The sequence below is a fragment of the Benincasa hispida genome, chromosome 4, assembly GCF_009727055.1.
Source record: "Benincasa hispida cultivar B227 chromosome 4, ASM972705v1, whole genome shotgun sequence".
Classification (NCBI taxonomy): Eukaryota; Viridiplantae; Streptophyta; class Magnoliopsida; order Cucurbitales; family Cucurbitaceae; genus Benincasa; species Benincasa hispida.
In genome coordinates, this window is record NC_052352.1 from 33264136 (window position 1) to 33280479 (window position 16344).

Sequence of the window (16344 nt, forward strand, 5' to 3'; positions counted from 1 at the left end):
TTTTAACGAACCTCTAATTCAGTCAATGACATAACAATTCTCTATTTCCCCATCCTTTCTCTCTCATATTGTCTTTAATATCTTACTCCCCTTCTTCATTTCCTCCATCCCTCGATTCAGGCATGAGAAATATGGTATAATGAAACCACCGATGGATCTTGGGACTTAAGTGTTTTAACATGGTTGTACATTAGTAGTTTGGTATTTGTTAATACATCGTTTGAGTTTGATATACAAAAAGAGAGACATGTTGGGATTTAAATCACAACGAGGATAACTAATAGGGTAGAAAATAAGAAACGTGTCTAGTACTAAATTTGCAGTGATGAAGACTTTGTTGATAATTTTTAAATTGAAACTACTCTATTTATTATGATTAACGAAGAAGATTCATCGTGATTGAAGATTATATTTTTTTATCGATTCTTTTTGCATTTGACTATTTATCTTTTGTTGAGTTTTAAAGGAGAATTTGATTTGGAAGTTTCTTAAGATTTTGCAGGGTTTATGATTTTTCTCGAAGTTTTGGTTTATAGTCGGCTGTTAAAAATTTTATATAAAAAAATTGGTGTTTTTTTCCAACTCAAGACAACTTCAAGTAAATTAACTAGAATACTAGTATAGGCATTTTTTTAACATTTTTTTTTTTAAAGTTTAAGAGTATTAATGTAAGTTTTGAAAGATTTAATGATACTTTTAAAATAAATTATTAATGGCTTTCGTCCATATACTAACAATAGTGATATTTTTGAAACAAAGCATCGACTAGATTCATCCAAAACTAAAATAAATGGTATTTTTTTCTTTATTTTTTCCGAAAGTTATAAGCATTATTTACACTTTTGAAAGTTCATAACATGTTTTTTTTTATGCAAAATACAAATTGGTCATAATTTTCAATTTAGTAATGACAAATACTTAGAAACTTTTAAATTAACTAGTTTGATATCGATAAATTTTATTTATTTATTTATCTGTTAACGTTGAGACTAGACAGGTTCATATGTTAGATACAAATTTCTCATATCACTAAATTTATTAGATAAAAAGATCGGAAGTTTAATATTTTATTGGCTACCTTTAAAAATTTGAAAATCAAAATGACACATGCTGTAAAGATCAAATATAAAATATAATTTTGCGTTCTATATGTATGAAATAGTAATGTTATTTTTTAAGGGTAAAATACACACTTTTAGTTAAGTCTTAGTATTTCTTTAGTTATTAGGTTTCAAGAGAACACTCGTGATTTGTAACGTTTAAAGTTTGATTTTAATTTGTAATTTAGCTAATTTAACTACTAGATGCGGTAAAATGACATGTCATATAGATTGATGAATGTGAGTTCTTCATTCGACAAATTTTAATAATCTAATGTTATTAATTACTTTTCATGAGTGGACTTCCTCTCATCTTTTTTGCCATCAATATCGATATCTATGACGACTGTCGGTGCTTGTTACCAAAGATGGTGTTAGTTGATGATTTATGAAGAATCACAATTTGATTTAAAAGGAAAAAAAAACACGAAAATCTACGGCCACATGAATCAATAAAAGTATAAAAATTGATGTTTTGTAACTATCGATATATATTTTTTAAATTAGTAATTAATTTTAAGCTCTAAATCAAAGTTTTACTGAGTTTTTTTTTTTTTTTTTTTTTTTTTTTTTTTTTTTTAATTTTTAATCACAAGCATCAACTAAACAAACCATTCATGCATCATTAATGATCAAAATTATAGTAGTGACTATTGAAACGAGGTTGTTATAACTCCTTCAATTTAATTATATAAGAAATTAAATGGTTGTTTTGCTTGTTGTGGTGACTTTTGTCGTCGATAAAGTTGATACAATCAAACATCAAAATCATTTCAACATGTGATGTAAGAGTTTAAACCTCTAACCTTTAATAAGTTGATGTATGTTCAAATTCTCACATAAACACATTCAAACTACATATGCTCGAACAAATATTGTTTTCTTTAATGTCCATAAACCAAAATCAAAATAAAATTTCATATTTGAACACCTAAGTACATTTCAATTTCAATTAAAACGTATCTTTCTACGTTACTTTTCACTGTGTAAAAAAAAGTTTTTATTACACAAGATGAAATGACTAAATAACAAACAACAACAATTACAACTAAATACCAAAAAAAAAGAAAATTAAGAAAATTAGGATGCTACTTCAATGCAACCATCACGATCGTGCAGTTTACTCAATTGTCCAACCATAATTTATCACGTGTCAATTTTTTTTCTAAAAAATACGTGATAATTTTTTTAAATGTACTTTCGATTTTTTTGTTGAACGTTTAGAGTCAACGGCACAAAATTAATCAGGCACCTTTACTTGTTGCCTTCCGCATTTCTTTCATCATTCGAAACGACGCCGTTTCCAGTAGCTGCTTCTTCTTCTTCAACTTCATCCCTAAACCTCCTATATATATCTGTCTTATAAAACTCTCTGGTTCTAAGAACCAAAATGAATGAAAACAGAGCTCCAAGCAACGTAACTCCGGTGATTATAATGAACGACATTTTAAAGCAATTGACACCAACGCAGTTCAACTCTTCTCCGGCTATCCTTAACCTCCCGGCCGCCGCCAGCTGCCGGTTGGCCTCCTCGTCGTACAAATGTCCGGTGACTCGAACATTGACGAAATACAACCCGATCGGACTCGCAACGGATCCGAAATTGTACAGCGTCGAGTAGTATTTGAGTCCGAAGATCTCTGAAATTATGGCGAAGAGAATCGGCCATTGAGCGCCGTAGCAGAATCCGATGACGATTGAAGCGATGTAGAGGCCGCCGGGGGGATTGAAGGCGATTAGGAGGTGGCCGACGCAGGAAAAGAGGAGAATTAGGGTAAGAATTAGGGTTCGAGGGAATTTGTATTTGGTGAGGAAAATTTCGGAAGTGAAACCCGAAACTACGCGCCCTAGGTAATTCCAAATGCTTACTAGCGATACAAATGTGCTGATGCTCTGTTTAGGGTACCGGAGAGAGGCGCCGATTTGGCCGAGGTTGTCGATGGCGGTAAGAGTACCGCCGACGCCGCACGCGGTGGAGAGGAATAGGAGGAGCATGTCGGCGCTGAAGAGTGTTTGTAGAATCGTGTAATCTTCGCCTCTTGGCGGCGGATTCAGGGCGGTTCTCCAGCAGGATGGCGTTTGTGGCTTTAGTTTTCCGGCGGGAGATTTGACCGAGGTTTCTAGGTTTATTGGGAACTGCTGCGGCGGCGATGGCGACGGCGATGGTTTTTGGGTGATGATGGTGAGTGGAGAAGGATTTTGAAGTTGAGATAGCTTTATGCGCCAGAATTTGTAGTCTTCGGCGATGACGATGAAAATCGGAAAGGAGAGGAGAAAGACGACGACGGCGGCGCTGGAACTGTACTCGATGTGGGAGAATTTGAATTTCTGTTGAAGAACGATCATCACCATGAGAAATCCGGCTAGCCCAAGAGAAACGTACAAGAACCTGTCAATAATCAAGTTTAATTTTTTCAGTAAAATAATAATAATAATAATAATAATAAATTGAAGTTTGTTTCTTGGTAATATTAGATGTAACTAAATTTTGAAAGGTACATGGGTTTTATCTAAATTAGTATATTTCTAAGAGTGTGATTTGGCCATGGAGTTGAGAAGTTAGAGATTGGGAAGTGGAGTTTACTCCTTTGATCTAAGGAGTAGGTGAGTTTTACCATTAAAAAAATATCAATTTTATATTTTATCAACTCATTTACTTTCAACTTTATATTATTTTAAATAATATTTTAGTCACTATAATTTCAATTTTGATTTATTTTGGTATTTGTTCCTTGTACTTTCAAAAGTGATAATTTTGATCCAACAATTTTCATTTTTACGAGGTTAGAATTGTCACTTTTTAAAGTTCAGTGGCCAAAATGAACTAAAGTTAAAAATAGAATGATCAAAATGAAAATTTTAAAAATATAAGGATGAAAATGAACAAAAGTCAAAAGGACTAGAATATTAGTTTTAAAAAAATCTAAACAAATCTTGTTGTGACTTGAGATAGCTTAGGAGATTAAGACATATATTTCGAACCCATTTGGATTGACGTGAGAAAGAAATATATTTTTCAATAAATTATTTTTTTATTTAATAAAAATTGTTTAAAATAAAGTTGAAAAACTATTTGTTGGATGGTGGTCAAGCATTTCAATTTTTTCCGAATGGTTTATTTTTTAAATTAAATCTACTTCACTCAACTTAAATGATATTCGAATATCCATGTTTTGTAATTTAAATTATCATAATAATTTGGTTCGGTACTTTTTTTTAATGGATTTCCTTCTTTATTTTATTTTTACAATACATTCATTTTCATTTTGATACTTTTAAATATCTAATTTTTTTTTCTTTGACCAAAAGAATCAGCAAAGTCTCGGAGTCTGAGAATTTAGGTAAAACCAATGAATATTGTTATTATATATGTGGTTTTGATTTTTTTTTTTTTTTTTTAAAAATTACATAACAATGCTTAAAGTTTTCCCCTCTAATTTGTACTATTAAGAGAGAGAGAGAGAGATTTTTGTATATATAAAAAGAGAGAAAGGTCCAATTTGGGGAAGGAAAAAAAAAGTAAAATTTTGTCCTCTTTTTTTTTTTTTTTTCCTGGCTCGTGCTATCATTAGCACAATTTAAAAGTTAAAAAGGAGAATATTTTGGAGGAGGTTTTTAAAAATAAAAAAAAATAAGAAAAACTATTTCCGCATAATAATAAAATTTGTAATCTTTTTATAGATGTGGATAGAAATCTATTAGTATCTATCCTTATTTTTTTACTATTTTTATAAATAATTTGACATTTTTTCTTTTAAAAATTTATCTAATTTAGAGGTGTATTAATATTTGTTTATACTTTATCCTAATTATAGGACTAAAAAAAGAATATTTTAAAATAGAGCAGGTAAATTTATGCTTGAATAACTAGGTAAAACACATATGTTTTTTTTTTTTTTTTTTTTTTTTTTTTTTTTTTAACGAAAAACACTCTTTGCCCATAGATTTTAGTGGCGAGTTTTATTTTCATTTTGTTCTTAAATTTCGATTTTTAATACTTTTATAAATTTTACCATTGACTTTCAGTTAATAAATTTAAAATTTAAAATAAGTACGAAGGTAAAGTTTTGATTAATTTCAAAAGTGATGAGAATTCCTAGAAAACCAATTTAAGCATAATTAATTTAGCTTTTTCAAATTAGTTAATAAACAATAAAACCATATTCTAAAAGTAAATATTTAGTGAAAAATAAGGTTTAAGTGTAAATCTTATGGCCTCAAAAGACCAAATTGAAATAAAACTTCAAACTCAGAATATAACCACCCTTTTTGATAATCTAGATTTCTTTGCTTTGTTATATATTTTATCCCATTGTCTTCAAATATCAACAACTGAAAATTAAAAAAATTAGGTCTCGTTTTGGTAACCATTTTGTTCATGGCTTTTATTTTTAAAAATTAAACACATGATACTACTTCTGCCTTCAAATTTTTTTCAATTGTTATGTACTTTTCATCAATGGTCTAAAAACCAACTCAGTTTTTAAGAAACTAAAAAAGTAGTTTTTAAAAGGTAAAATTCAACCATTGTATTTAAAAAATATGCAATTTATGATAAAAAAAAAAGGTAGATAAAATAGATTTAATTCTAAAAATAAAAATAAAAAACTAAATAATTACATACCTTGATTTTTAAAAACTTGACTAGAAATTTCACTCTCTTACTTAGAAAAACATGAAAATATATATTAAGAATTGGATTGAAAACAACATAGATTTCTAATAAATAGAAAAAAAAAATATATAAAATAATTACCAAACCACTTGGGATAGTTTTTAAAAACCTACCAACCAAATATAAATCAATGTAACATTTCATAATCCAGAAAGAAAGAAAGACCCAAAGTCTTTTTTTTTTTTTACGAGAAATATTTTTGTTATCCGATATTTCCCTAAAAAAGGGGGAAAAAACAATAAACTAAATTGAAGAATGAAATCATTTTGACCTGTAAAAAACTCTCAGTTCATTCGGCTGATGTTGAACCTTCATAATCCGAATCGTCCTCAAGAACACCACAGAAATAACCGCCGGTAGCCATGCAATTAGAAGAATCAACGATTTAGAATCATCGCCATAAATCGCATGATAAAATTGCGTCAAAATTGCACCGCTTAATCCAACATATCCTTTCAAAATCCCTAAAACCGCTCCTCTTCTCGCTGGATAATTCTTCACACAAGTCACTAAAGCGCCGGTGTTAGCAAACGCCGTCGAATTCGCTCCTAAGCAAATGTAAAGACACATCAGCCAAACCGACGGCGCCGCCACTTTTTCCGTCACTGATAGCCAAATCATGAAGTATCCGACGAAGTTCATCGCTGCGCCGATTGCTAGAACCACCCACGGCGGCGTGATTTCGGCGATTAGGCCGGAAATAACGCCGACGTTTGTGCCTAGGTCTTTGAAAAAGCTGATTAGATTCAGAGTGCTCTGATCGTAGCCGAGGACGGATTTTATGGCGCCGGAGTAAAGGCCGAACATGTACGGCGTTCCGGCGGTGGACATGACTAGGAATGAAGCGAACACCATGAACCAAGGTCCGGTTAGAACTTCGATGAAGAAGGAGGTTGTAATTGCTCTGAGCGAACGACGCCGTTTCTCGCTTGATGAACTTCCTCCGCCGCCGCCGGTGACCTCCATTTTAATTTTATTATTTATTTATTTTCCTTGAGTGGAGATTTTGATTATAATTGCTATTATTGGGGTTATATAGAGATTGGAAGTTGACTTCGTTTTTACCCAATTTGGTATTTTTTATCCATTGTTTTGATGTTGAGCTGGTGAGATACAAAAGTAAGGGGTGATTTACCTCAAATCCAATAGTAAACACGGTTTATATATAGAGAATAACTTTCATTTCTCTTATTTTTGTATATATATATANTATATATATTTTACATTTATCAATAAATATCTATTACAATTCTACATTCCAAATACAAACTTGCTAACTCTAATATATTAATTCTTGATTTATTAACTCCACTCAGTGAATCAAACGACCTTAGAAAGTTCAAAAATCAAATTTTAGTTAATCTCGATTGGAGGTTTGTTGAAATATAATTATTAAAAAGTTTGAAACATTTGGAACGTTGAGTTGATCATTATAGTCAGTGAAATTTAATAGTTTGTAGGATATAATAGTATGTGTTTAGGGTGCATATTATTTTATTACGAGTTATAATAGTTACAAATAGTAAATACGATAACAAACGAATGAGGATAAAAAATATATATATACTATAGCAAATAATCAAACATTGTAATGAAGATGTATTTGAAATAGTAATATCACAGTTAATTATATGTTACAATAATTGAAAAAACAAACTATTATAATTGTAGTCTAATACACGAAGTGAGTCTATACAATTTTTTAAAGACATCTAATTAATTTAAAGGACTAAGATTGTAATTTAAAGTTATTTATATAAACATACTTTAAAAGCTGTTGGTTATTGGGTAAGTGTAAATTTTGATATTCATTTATGTTCTGGCAATAGGACGTTTAATTTTTGCTGAATAGATTTGCAAAATTAACTTCTTTCTTTTTAGAATTTATCGTAGCTGATAATTTTCCTGGAAAAATGTATATAATTTTAGTTGTCATGAATTTGCTAGTTATCCTAAATTATGATTATGATTTTTTTTTTCTGCAAATGTAAATTGTGATTTTTAGAACAATATTAGACATATTTATGGTAAAATGTATATATACGAATTTATTAACAATTGAAAAACAAACATAATTTTAAAATGAAAAAATAAATAAAAGTAATGGTCATTACAAACACTCTTTAATGACCTGTATAACTTAATGAGCACTTTTTCTCTGACTTTAAGGTTGTAAGTTTAATTTTTTTCATCCCACGTATTATTTTAAAAAATAAAATAAAAACCACTTCATTTGACAATTTTAATTTGGAAAAAGATAAAACCTAGCAAAAGTTTGCAACAACTTCAAAATAAAATTGACTAGTTAGGAAAGTATCTCGTTAACTCGACTTAGTGTAACGTGTTTTGTTTGAGATTGTTGTAGGTTTAAAATAATTAGTGCTAATATATATATACATACATTATACACATATATATTTGTAAAAGTAATTGTAACGTGAATCGAACAAGTTGGTTACAAGTGTTTGGTAAATAAATAGACATATAAAATAAATTTTAATTTTAAGTGAAAAATAATTTTTTTTTATTATTAAAAAATGCACATGCTTTTAAGAGAATCTAAAAACTAGTAAATAAATTATTTAAAAAGTGAATAAAATGAATGTGTGACTTAGATATGATTTTAGTAGATTTAATCATAATACTTTTTACCAAACACAAAAAAGGTTAATATTCTTTTACAATCACTTCTACTCCATTTCTCTTCAAATTAATCTCAAATGTAGTTATGCACTTAATAAAAAAAAACATTAAAAGTTCAAATCTCTCACATCTACATATTATTAAGCTTGTATAAAAAATAATTATAATAAAGTAGATTCTAATTAGTATGAAATATTTCTTATTTTTTAAACCAATTTTGAAAATTAAAAATTTTGGATGCACCCATCTTTTTTGAACTTACCCAAACGTCTAATTATAATTCGGCACTTGACAATTTATTTAATTGATATACTGGAGTTTATATATATTGCAAAAAGATGCTCCTATTGTGCACCTAAATGTTATTTATATAACAATGGTAAAATTTCTCACTTGTTACTTTTATTTTTATTTTTTAGTTCAATAAATATGACACAATTTCTATCGATAAAAATAAATATATGTTAATAAAATTAAAATATAGTTACTAAAACGATGTGATTTGAACCCCCGAAGTAAAAAGAATGAAATGAAATAAAATATAGTTTCCTTGTCCTTATCTATTTATTTTATTATTATATAATTATAGCAATGTCGATTAATTGTCCGTTATATTCGGCCATATTACTGTACAAAAGAAGATAAGGAAAAATAAAAAAAAAAGATCGACCAGATGTGTTCCCATGCAAGTCTGACTTAGAAACTATTTTAATGTGGCCTTTTTATTTTATTATTATTATTTTAAAATCATTTTAATAATATTTTGGAGTAATTTTAAGTTACCTACTTGAGCACCATATGAATACTACACAACCATAATAAATGTTGATTTTTTTAATGAAAAATGTTTACGGATAAAAAAATGTCAAACTATTTAAAAAATAGTAAAAAAAGAAAAAAATGATAGACATTTATAGATTTGTATTAATATTTATTCACGATAGTCTTCTATTAGCCTTTATAAAAGAAAATTAGAATTTTATTATTATGAGTAAATAGTTTATTTATTTATCTATTTATTTGAAACTCCTTATTTTATATATATAACATTATATTATATATTATGAATTAAAAATTCATTACATCAAATTATGAGATATTTTTTTGAAGTCGTCGTGATATTGACATCATTGAAATTTTAGACCTTAAATATGAAACTTGGATATTTTTTTTGGGGGACATATTGTGGATAATGATACAAAGAGGAACTAGAGAAAGTTTGATCCTAATATTCAAGGGGCCACTTCATTAATAATGGATTGTTTTCTTGGAATTTGGATCATTGTTAATCTACAATATTGCAACAATAGCAAGAAGTTGGATTCGAACTTACCATCTTAAATAGTTAGATAAGTTAGAAAAAAAAGTGTTTAGTAATATAGTTTATTTGATTTTTTTACCTTTGAATTTTCAAATATTCTAAAATTAAAGTGAAGGGTTTCAATAACGTTTTATTCTACTTTTTCTTGTTGATTTCACTCTAATCAAGAAAATGAGAATTAATCAAACACAATAATAAGGATGGTTTTTATATTTGACAAAAATATTCATAAATATAACAAAAATGTCTCCGTCTATGATAAACACTAATAGACTAGTATCATCTATCATTGGTAGACACCGATAGATTGTGACATTTTGCTATATTTAAACATATTTTCAATAGTTTTTTTTTATTTAAAATAATTTTCCAAATAACAAAGGAGCTTTAGTTTAGCTTCTATAGTGAAAATCCAAATCTTTCGATGGTTTTAAATCACATTGATGGGAATAAAAAAATTTCGATTGGTTAGCAACGTTAGTTGAACGGGGTAAAAAGATTTTGATAGTGTCGTATAAGTATGTACTTCTAAAAAAAAGTAACAAACTAGTAAGTTATCATCTTTCGTAACTATTTTGGTTTTGGTTTTATGTTTTTTATTTTTTATTTTTTATTTTTTATTTTTTTAAATATGCTTGTGATTACAGTGTTTTGATAAGGTTTCTACTTTTCTTATAAACAGCAAAATTTAAGGGGAGAAAACAAAATTTTTAAATTTAGCATAGTTTTCTAAAAGCAGGTATAAAAAGCAATTAGTTAAACTAGTGATGGTATTTATTTATTTATTTATTTATTTATTTATGTATTATTATCATACTTTTCAAATTTTATAAAAGCACGAAGACTAAAATCAATTACGTTTAGAATTTTGGGTTCTAAAATTCAAATTAAATTTAGTCCATTATGGAATTATTTCACTATTTAAAAAACTCAAATAAAATTTCATCGAAAGACGATCACTTTTCAACGGGCATAAAGTAGGAACAGATAAGTATGTAAACTTAGAGAACTCCAAAAGTCAATTTTTTTTTTTTTTTTTTAAATTACATTTTGTAACCATTTTTTATTTGGGGTCTTTTTAAAAATATTTATATTTTATAACAAAAATTCTAAAAGTGTTTAAGTTCAAAAAATACAAAGCACTTTTAGAACTTTTGCTATAAAGTGTAAATATTTTTTGGGATTTTTCTATCGATAAGAATTTCTCAAAATAAAAAAAGAATGGTTGTCCAAATAAGGTATTTTTTGAAAACTTGACATGATTTTTAAAACATTGATAGAAAAATTGAAAAAAAAAAAAAAAAAAAAAAAAAAAAAGTGTGGATAAAAGTATAATTTATAAGCTTAATATTAAAAATGACAAATATCAAATTATACATTTAAATTTTGGGAGCTGCATCAATTTAAATCTTAAACTAATAATTGTATCAATTTACTTGAAACTTTGGAGGTTGTATTAATTTAAATCTCAAACTAATAATGGTATATTATTTTAATCCTTAAACTTATATATATATATATATATATAAACCTTGAACTTTTATAAGTGTATCCAAATAAAACAAAGTGAATTGTTTAAATTGATACAATTAAAAAAATTTAGGGTTTGATACACTTATGAAAGTTCTTGGTTTAAATTGATTCAATTATTAGTCTGAAGTTTAAATTATCCGTACAATCGCCAAAGTTCATCGTTTAAATTGATACAATTATTATTTTAGGGCTTGAATCGATACAACCCTCGATGTTAGAGGTAGAAATTGATACATGCCCCATTAAAAAATATAAAATAAAAAATATAGTAGTTATAAAAGTGGCATCAAATTAAAATTCATCTTCATTTGCAAGTTCTATTGTATTTAAAAAAAATAATAATAAACTGTCAAAATGTGTATGACTCAGTAAAACTTACTATTAACCTCAACATTAAAATCTTTTGCTCTGTATATTTCACAAAATATTTTAGATTTTATTTTTTATTTTTATTTTATTTTTTTAACAATATGTAGGATGAGAATCGAACCTCTAAATTATAAGTATTAATTATTTAGGTATAATAAAAGATTATTATACATGAAAGATATTAATTTTCCAAATCCTAAATATTAATTATATGTGTCATAAAAAATATGCTGAAGGCGGGGTTTTATTATTCTTTGAAAATACGAGTTTTATTCTTTGGCCATGGTGCATGAAAGAAAAACGATTGCATCCTCAACTCGAGCAAAAACATTATTATTTAATATTTTGATTAATTAATATTCTATTATTACCTCAATAAGCTAATAATATTTAAGTATTAGCCATTATTTTTTTTTTTCCAATTTTTTTCTTAGTTTTAATTACTGCATTACATTTTAATATTAATTCCAGACATACTAATGGGTATAATACGTAATTTAGAATCAACTAAAATTTTAAAAACTTGATAATATTATTATAGTTTTTTATATTTAACCCTTTAATTTTAACCTTTATGTAAAAAATTATTGATAACCATGAAAATTTACTCTACAGACTTTCAAAAATAGAAAAATGAGGGAAAATATTTTTAAGAAAATAGCAAAATTTAATTGTAATTATAAATGTCTATCACAGATAGACGTTGATAGAAATCTATCATTGATAAACGTTGATGGAAGTTTATTAGTGTCTATCGGTGATAAAAAGCTGATAGAAGTATATTATTGATAGAGTCTGATAGAAGTTTATTAGTGTTTATCAGTGATAGAAACTGATACAAGTCCATCATTTATACTATCAGTGATAAAAACTGATACAATTGTATCACTGATAAAAGTCTACCATTATCTATTTGTGTTTTGTTTTCTATTTCTATAAATAGTTTGACATTTTTCAAATATAAAATTTCTCATTTGATTCCTATGTATTACTTATAGGGTTAGATACTATTTTGGTCACTGTACTTTCTACTTTAGTTTATTTTAGTATTTTAACTTTAAAAAAGTGATCATTTTGATCCCTTAAAAATGTAATAAAAGTGAAAATGAAGGGACCAAATTTATCATATTTTAAAAGTACAAAAACCAAAATGAATCAAATCGGAAGTATAGGAACCCAAATGAATATTTTGAAGGTACGGGAATCAAAATGAACCAAAACTAGAAGTATAGAAATAAAAACAAACACTATAAAAATATAAAGACCAAAATGAACTAACATTGAAAGTATCGAAATCAAAGTAGTATTAAATCTTAATATATATATATATATATTATATATATATATATGCATATATTCAAACAAAGACATTTAACTCGAACGTTAATTATTTTGTTCATCTAAATACAAAAATTTATTTTTCAAATATATTAAATTCCAAAAATTTAATATCCCTATCATTGATCCAAACGGGCATTCTCTCATCTCCACATAATAATAATTATAACAACCACCTTCCTCTAATTTAATATTTTTCTAGAAAGCTATTCACATAAGAATTTCTCGCTGTTTCTTGCCACTTTGCTTTCTTGGAAATGAAAGGATAAATAAAATAAAACAAATTTAATTGGAGGGTGTGGTCGTGGCAATTTGCTAAAATGAGATTTTAAAAAATAGAAAAAAGAGAAAAATTATTTACACAAAATAACAAAATTTTAATATCTTTAATAGAGATTTATATAAGTCGATAGAATTCTATCTGTGATAGAAATTGATAGATAGACATTAATAGAAGCCAATCAGTTCAACTTTTTTTTTTTTGCTATTTCTATAAATAGTTTGTATTTTTCTCTATATGTGAAAATTTTTATTGTTTAAAACAATTATAAATTTATTTACTTTAGATCCCGTTTGGTAACTTTTTTTTTTTTTTTTTTTTGTTTATGTTTCTTGATATTAAGCCTATTGACACTATATTCACCTCCAAATTTATTCATTTATTATCTACTTTTCATCGATAGTTTAAAAAACCAAACCGAATTTTCGAGAACTAAAAAAAAAATCTTTCAAAAAGTTATTTTTGTTTTAAAATTTGGCTAAGAATTCAACTATTGTACTTAAGAAAGGTGCAAATCATTATAAGAAATAAACTTCATTTTCAAACAAAAAAAATTAAAAAACCATGTTACCAAATGGGACCTTATTTATTTATCATTTGATTAGTGAATCAATAAACATAGTCTTATTTGATTTGATTTGATAATCAATAAACTAGAGAAGATGCTTATGTGGACAAATGAACCATTACATATTTTTCAATAGTTGGGTTTTAGTAGAAAAGAACAGCTAATAAGGTGACATAAGTTGACCATTAAATTGACTTTAAAAAAGAAAAAATTAAAGGCCAAAGTGCGATAATTGACATGACTTTGTGATTTGAGGTTGGAGGTTCGATTCTTCATTCCACCGTTGTTGTAATAAAAAAATAAAAATAAAACAACAACATACAAAAAATTAAAGGTTTAAATCTATTCAGTTCTCAAGTTTTGATTATTTTTCTATTTTGATCCTAAATTTTAGAAAACATGTGTTTTAGTCCCTCAACTCTAAAAAAAATATGTTGGTCCCTATTATTAAAATTATGTTAACTCGTCAACAGAAATATGAGGGAGCATATATTTTTTTGATAACTAAACTCAAGATGTATTGAACAAGATGAAGGCGAAGTACAATACCAACAACCAACATACCAAAATACTGGACAACAAAAAATTTGAACTAAAAATATATTTTAAATTTTCCCACTTTTCCATCTTATTCAAAATCGAAACTTTAGATTTTTTTTAGCATAATTAACTTATTTGGTAACCTAGTCATGTAAAAATATAAGTCACCTAGCCATTTTGTTAATGAATTAATAGAATCTCAATATATCATGAACCAAAATAAACAATTTTTAAAAGTTTAAAGATTAACACGAAACTTTTTTAAAAAATTAGGAATTAAATAAAACAATATTTAAAGTTTAATAACCAAAATAGGATATTATTCAAAGTTCTGGAATCAAAACTAAAGCAAAGTTTTATTTATTTATTTATTTATTATTATTTTGATCTTTGTTATCGAATTAATTAAACCCTATGAAATTTCAATACTAGAAGAGAGAACTATATAATTACAGAATGTTTACAAATTTATATTTATTTATTATTTTATTTTACTTGCATACTAATTGGAAACTGGACTGGATTTCCCCCCCTCCATTTCTATTAGTATAAGTTATTATAGGTTTAAATTAGTTATGCCTCATTAATAACCATTTAATTTTTAGAAATGAGCTCTATAAACATCTTTTCTATTTTTAAATTTCTTATTTTATTATCTATTTTTTCTATCGATGGTTTCAAAAACTAAATCAAAATTTGAAAACTAAAATAATAGTTTTTAAAAACTTGTTTTGTTTTTAAGATTTGAAATATAATTCAATTTTTTTTACTTAAAAAAAGATGAAAAACATGGTACGAAGTCGAGAGAAAATAGACTGAACTTAAAAAAAAAAAAAAAAACTAAATGGCTATCAAAATGGACTTAGTTTTCGATTTTTCAATTTCTGAAAACCAAATCTTTTTGCTATTAGTTTCTTACAATAGTTTTCATATTTCTTGAATAATAGAGTTGAATTTTTAGCAAAATTTAAAAAGACAAACATATTTTTAAATCATTGTAAAAACACTCCTTCAACTACTATTTTTTTTTTGTTTGTCATCTACTTTTTTTACTGGTGTTTCAAAAACCATACCAATATTTTAAAACTCTATACATAGTTTTTAGAATTTGAAAATGGGCTAAGAATTCAATTTTTGCGCTTGAGTAATATGTAAATTATATCCAGAAATTGAGAAGATGTATGATTTTTATTAAAAAAAAAAATAAAAACACAAATAATTATGAAAGGAAAGCGTATTATGATTTTGGTTTTTATAAATGGACACCACACCTTCAAAAGTATTTTAAAAGACAATAAATCCTAGCCCTCCATTTCTTCATGCCATAATTTCATTATCGTACAAAAAGTGCATGCATTCTCATCCCTTTCGCATTTATATAAAATTGACGATTGTTCATGATATACGTTTATTACTTTATAAACAAAAATAAAAATTCTGTGTGTGGATAAAGATAATAATCACCAAATATCAATAATTTGATACTTCAAAATTTCATAAACTAAAATATATTTAGGAGTGATTTTGAAGTAGTTAAAATTATTTTTGTCATATTCAAATTCAGTCTGAAATATGCTTTTAATAAGTGATGATCAATTTGTTTTATAGCTTAAAATGTGTAAAATCAAATATTAAATTTACTTTTAATGATTAACGATATGTTTCAGATCAATATATAAACACGACAAAGTGATTTTAACAATTCAAAATTACTTCCAAACATTATCAAAATACATGTTTGAAAGAGCTCTTTACAAAAGTACCACTTTAGTAAAAATCTCTTTATGGCAAAGTACTTTAATGTTGGGATTATATATTCTTAAAAGTGCACAAAAAATGCTTCTTGTTCTACAACACTATAAAAAGTAATAAACTAAAGAGTCCATTTGAATTGACTTAAAATACGTTTTTTCTAAATTCATTGTTATTTAAATACTTTTGATTAAAACAGTTCAAAGTATAACTCAAAAACTATTT

The 16344-nt window shown here is 26.3% G+C and overlaps 1 protein-coding gene across 1 annotated transcript; it reads right to left on the reverse strand.

The window, feature by feature from the left end:
- Positions 1-2046: 2046 nt before the first annotated feature.
- On the reverse strand, positions 2047-6861 carry LOC120075083. Its single transcript, XM_039028243.1, has 2 exons — positions 6047-6861; positions 2047-3489 (listed from the first exon to the last, which is right to left on the reverse strand). Exons 1-2 carry the CDS (start codon positions 6739-6741, stop codon positions 2355-2357), a joined length of 1830 nt encoding a protein of 609 aa, XP_038884171.1. The 5' UTR covers positions 6742-6861; the 3' UTR covers positions 2047-2354.
- Between the last annotated feature and the right edge of the window lie 9483 nt (positions 6862-16344).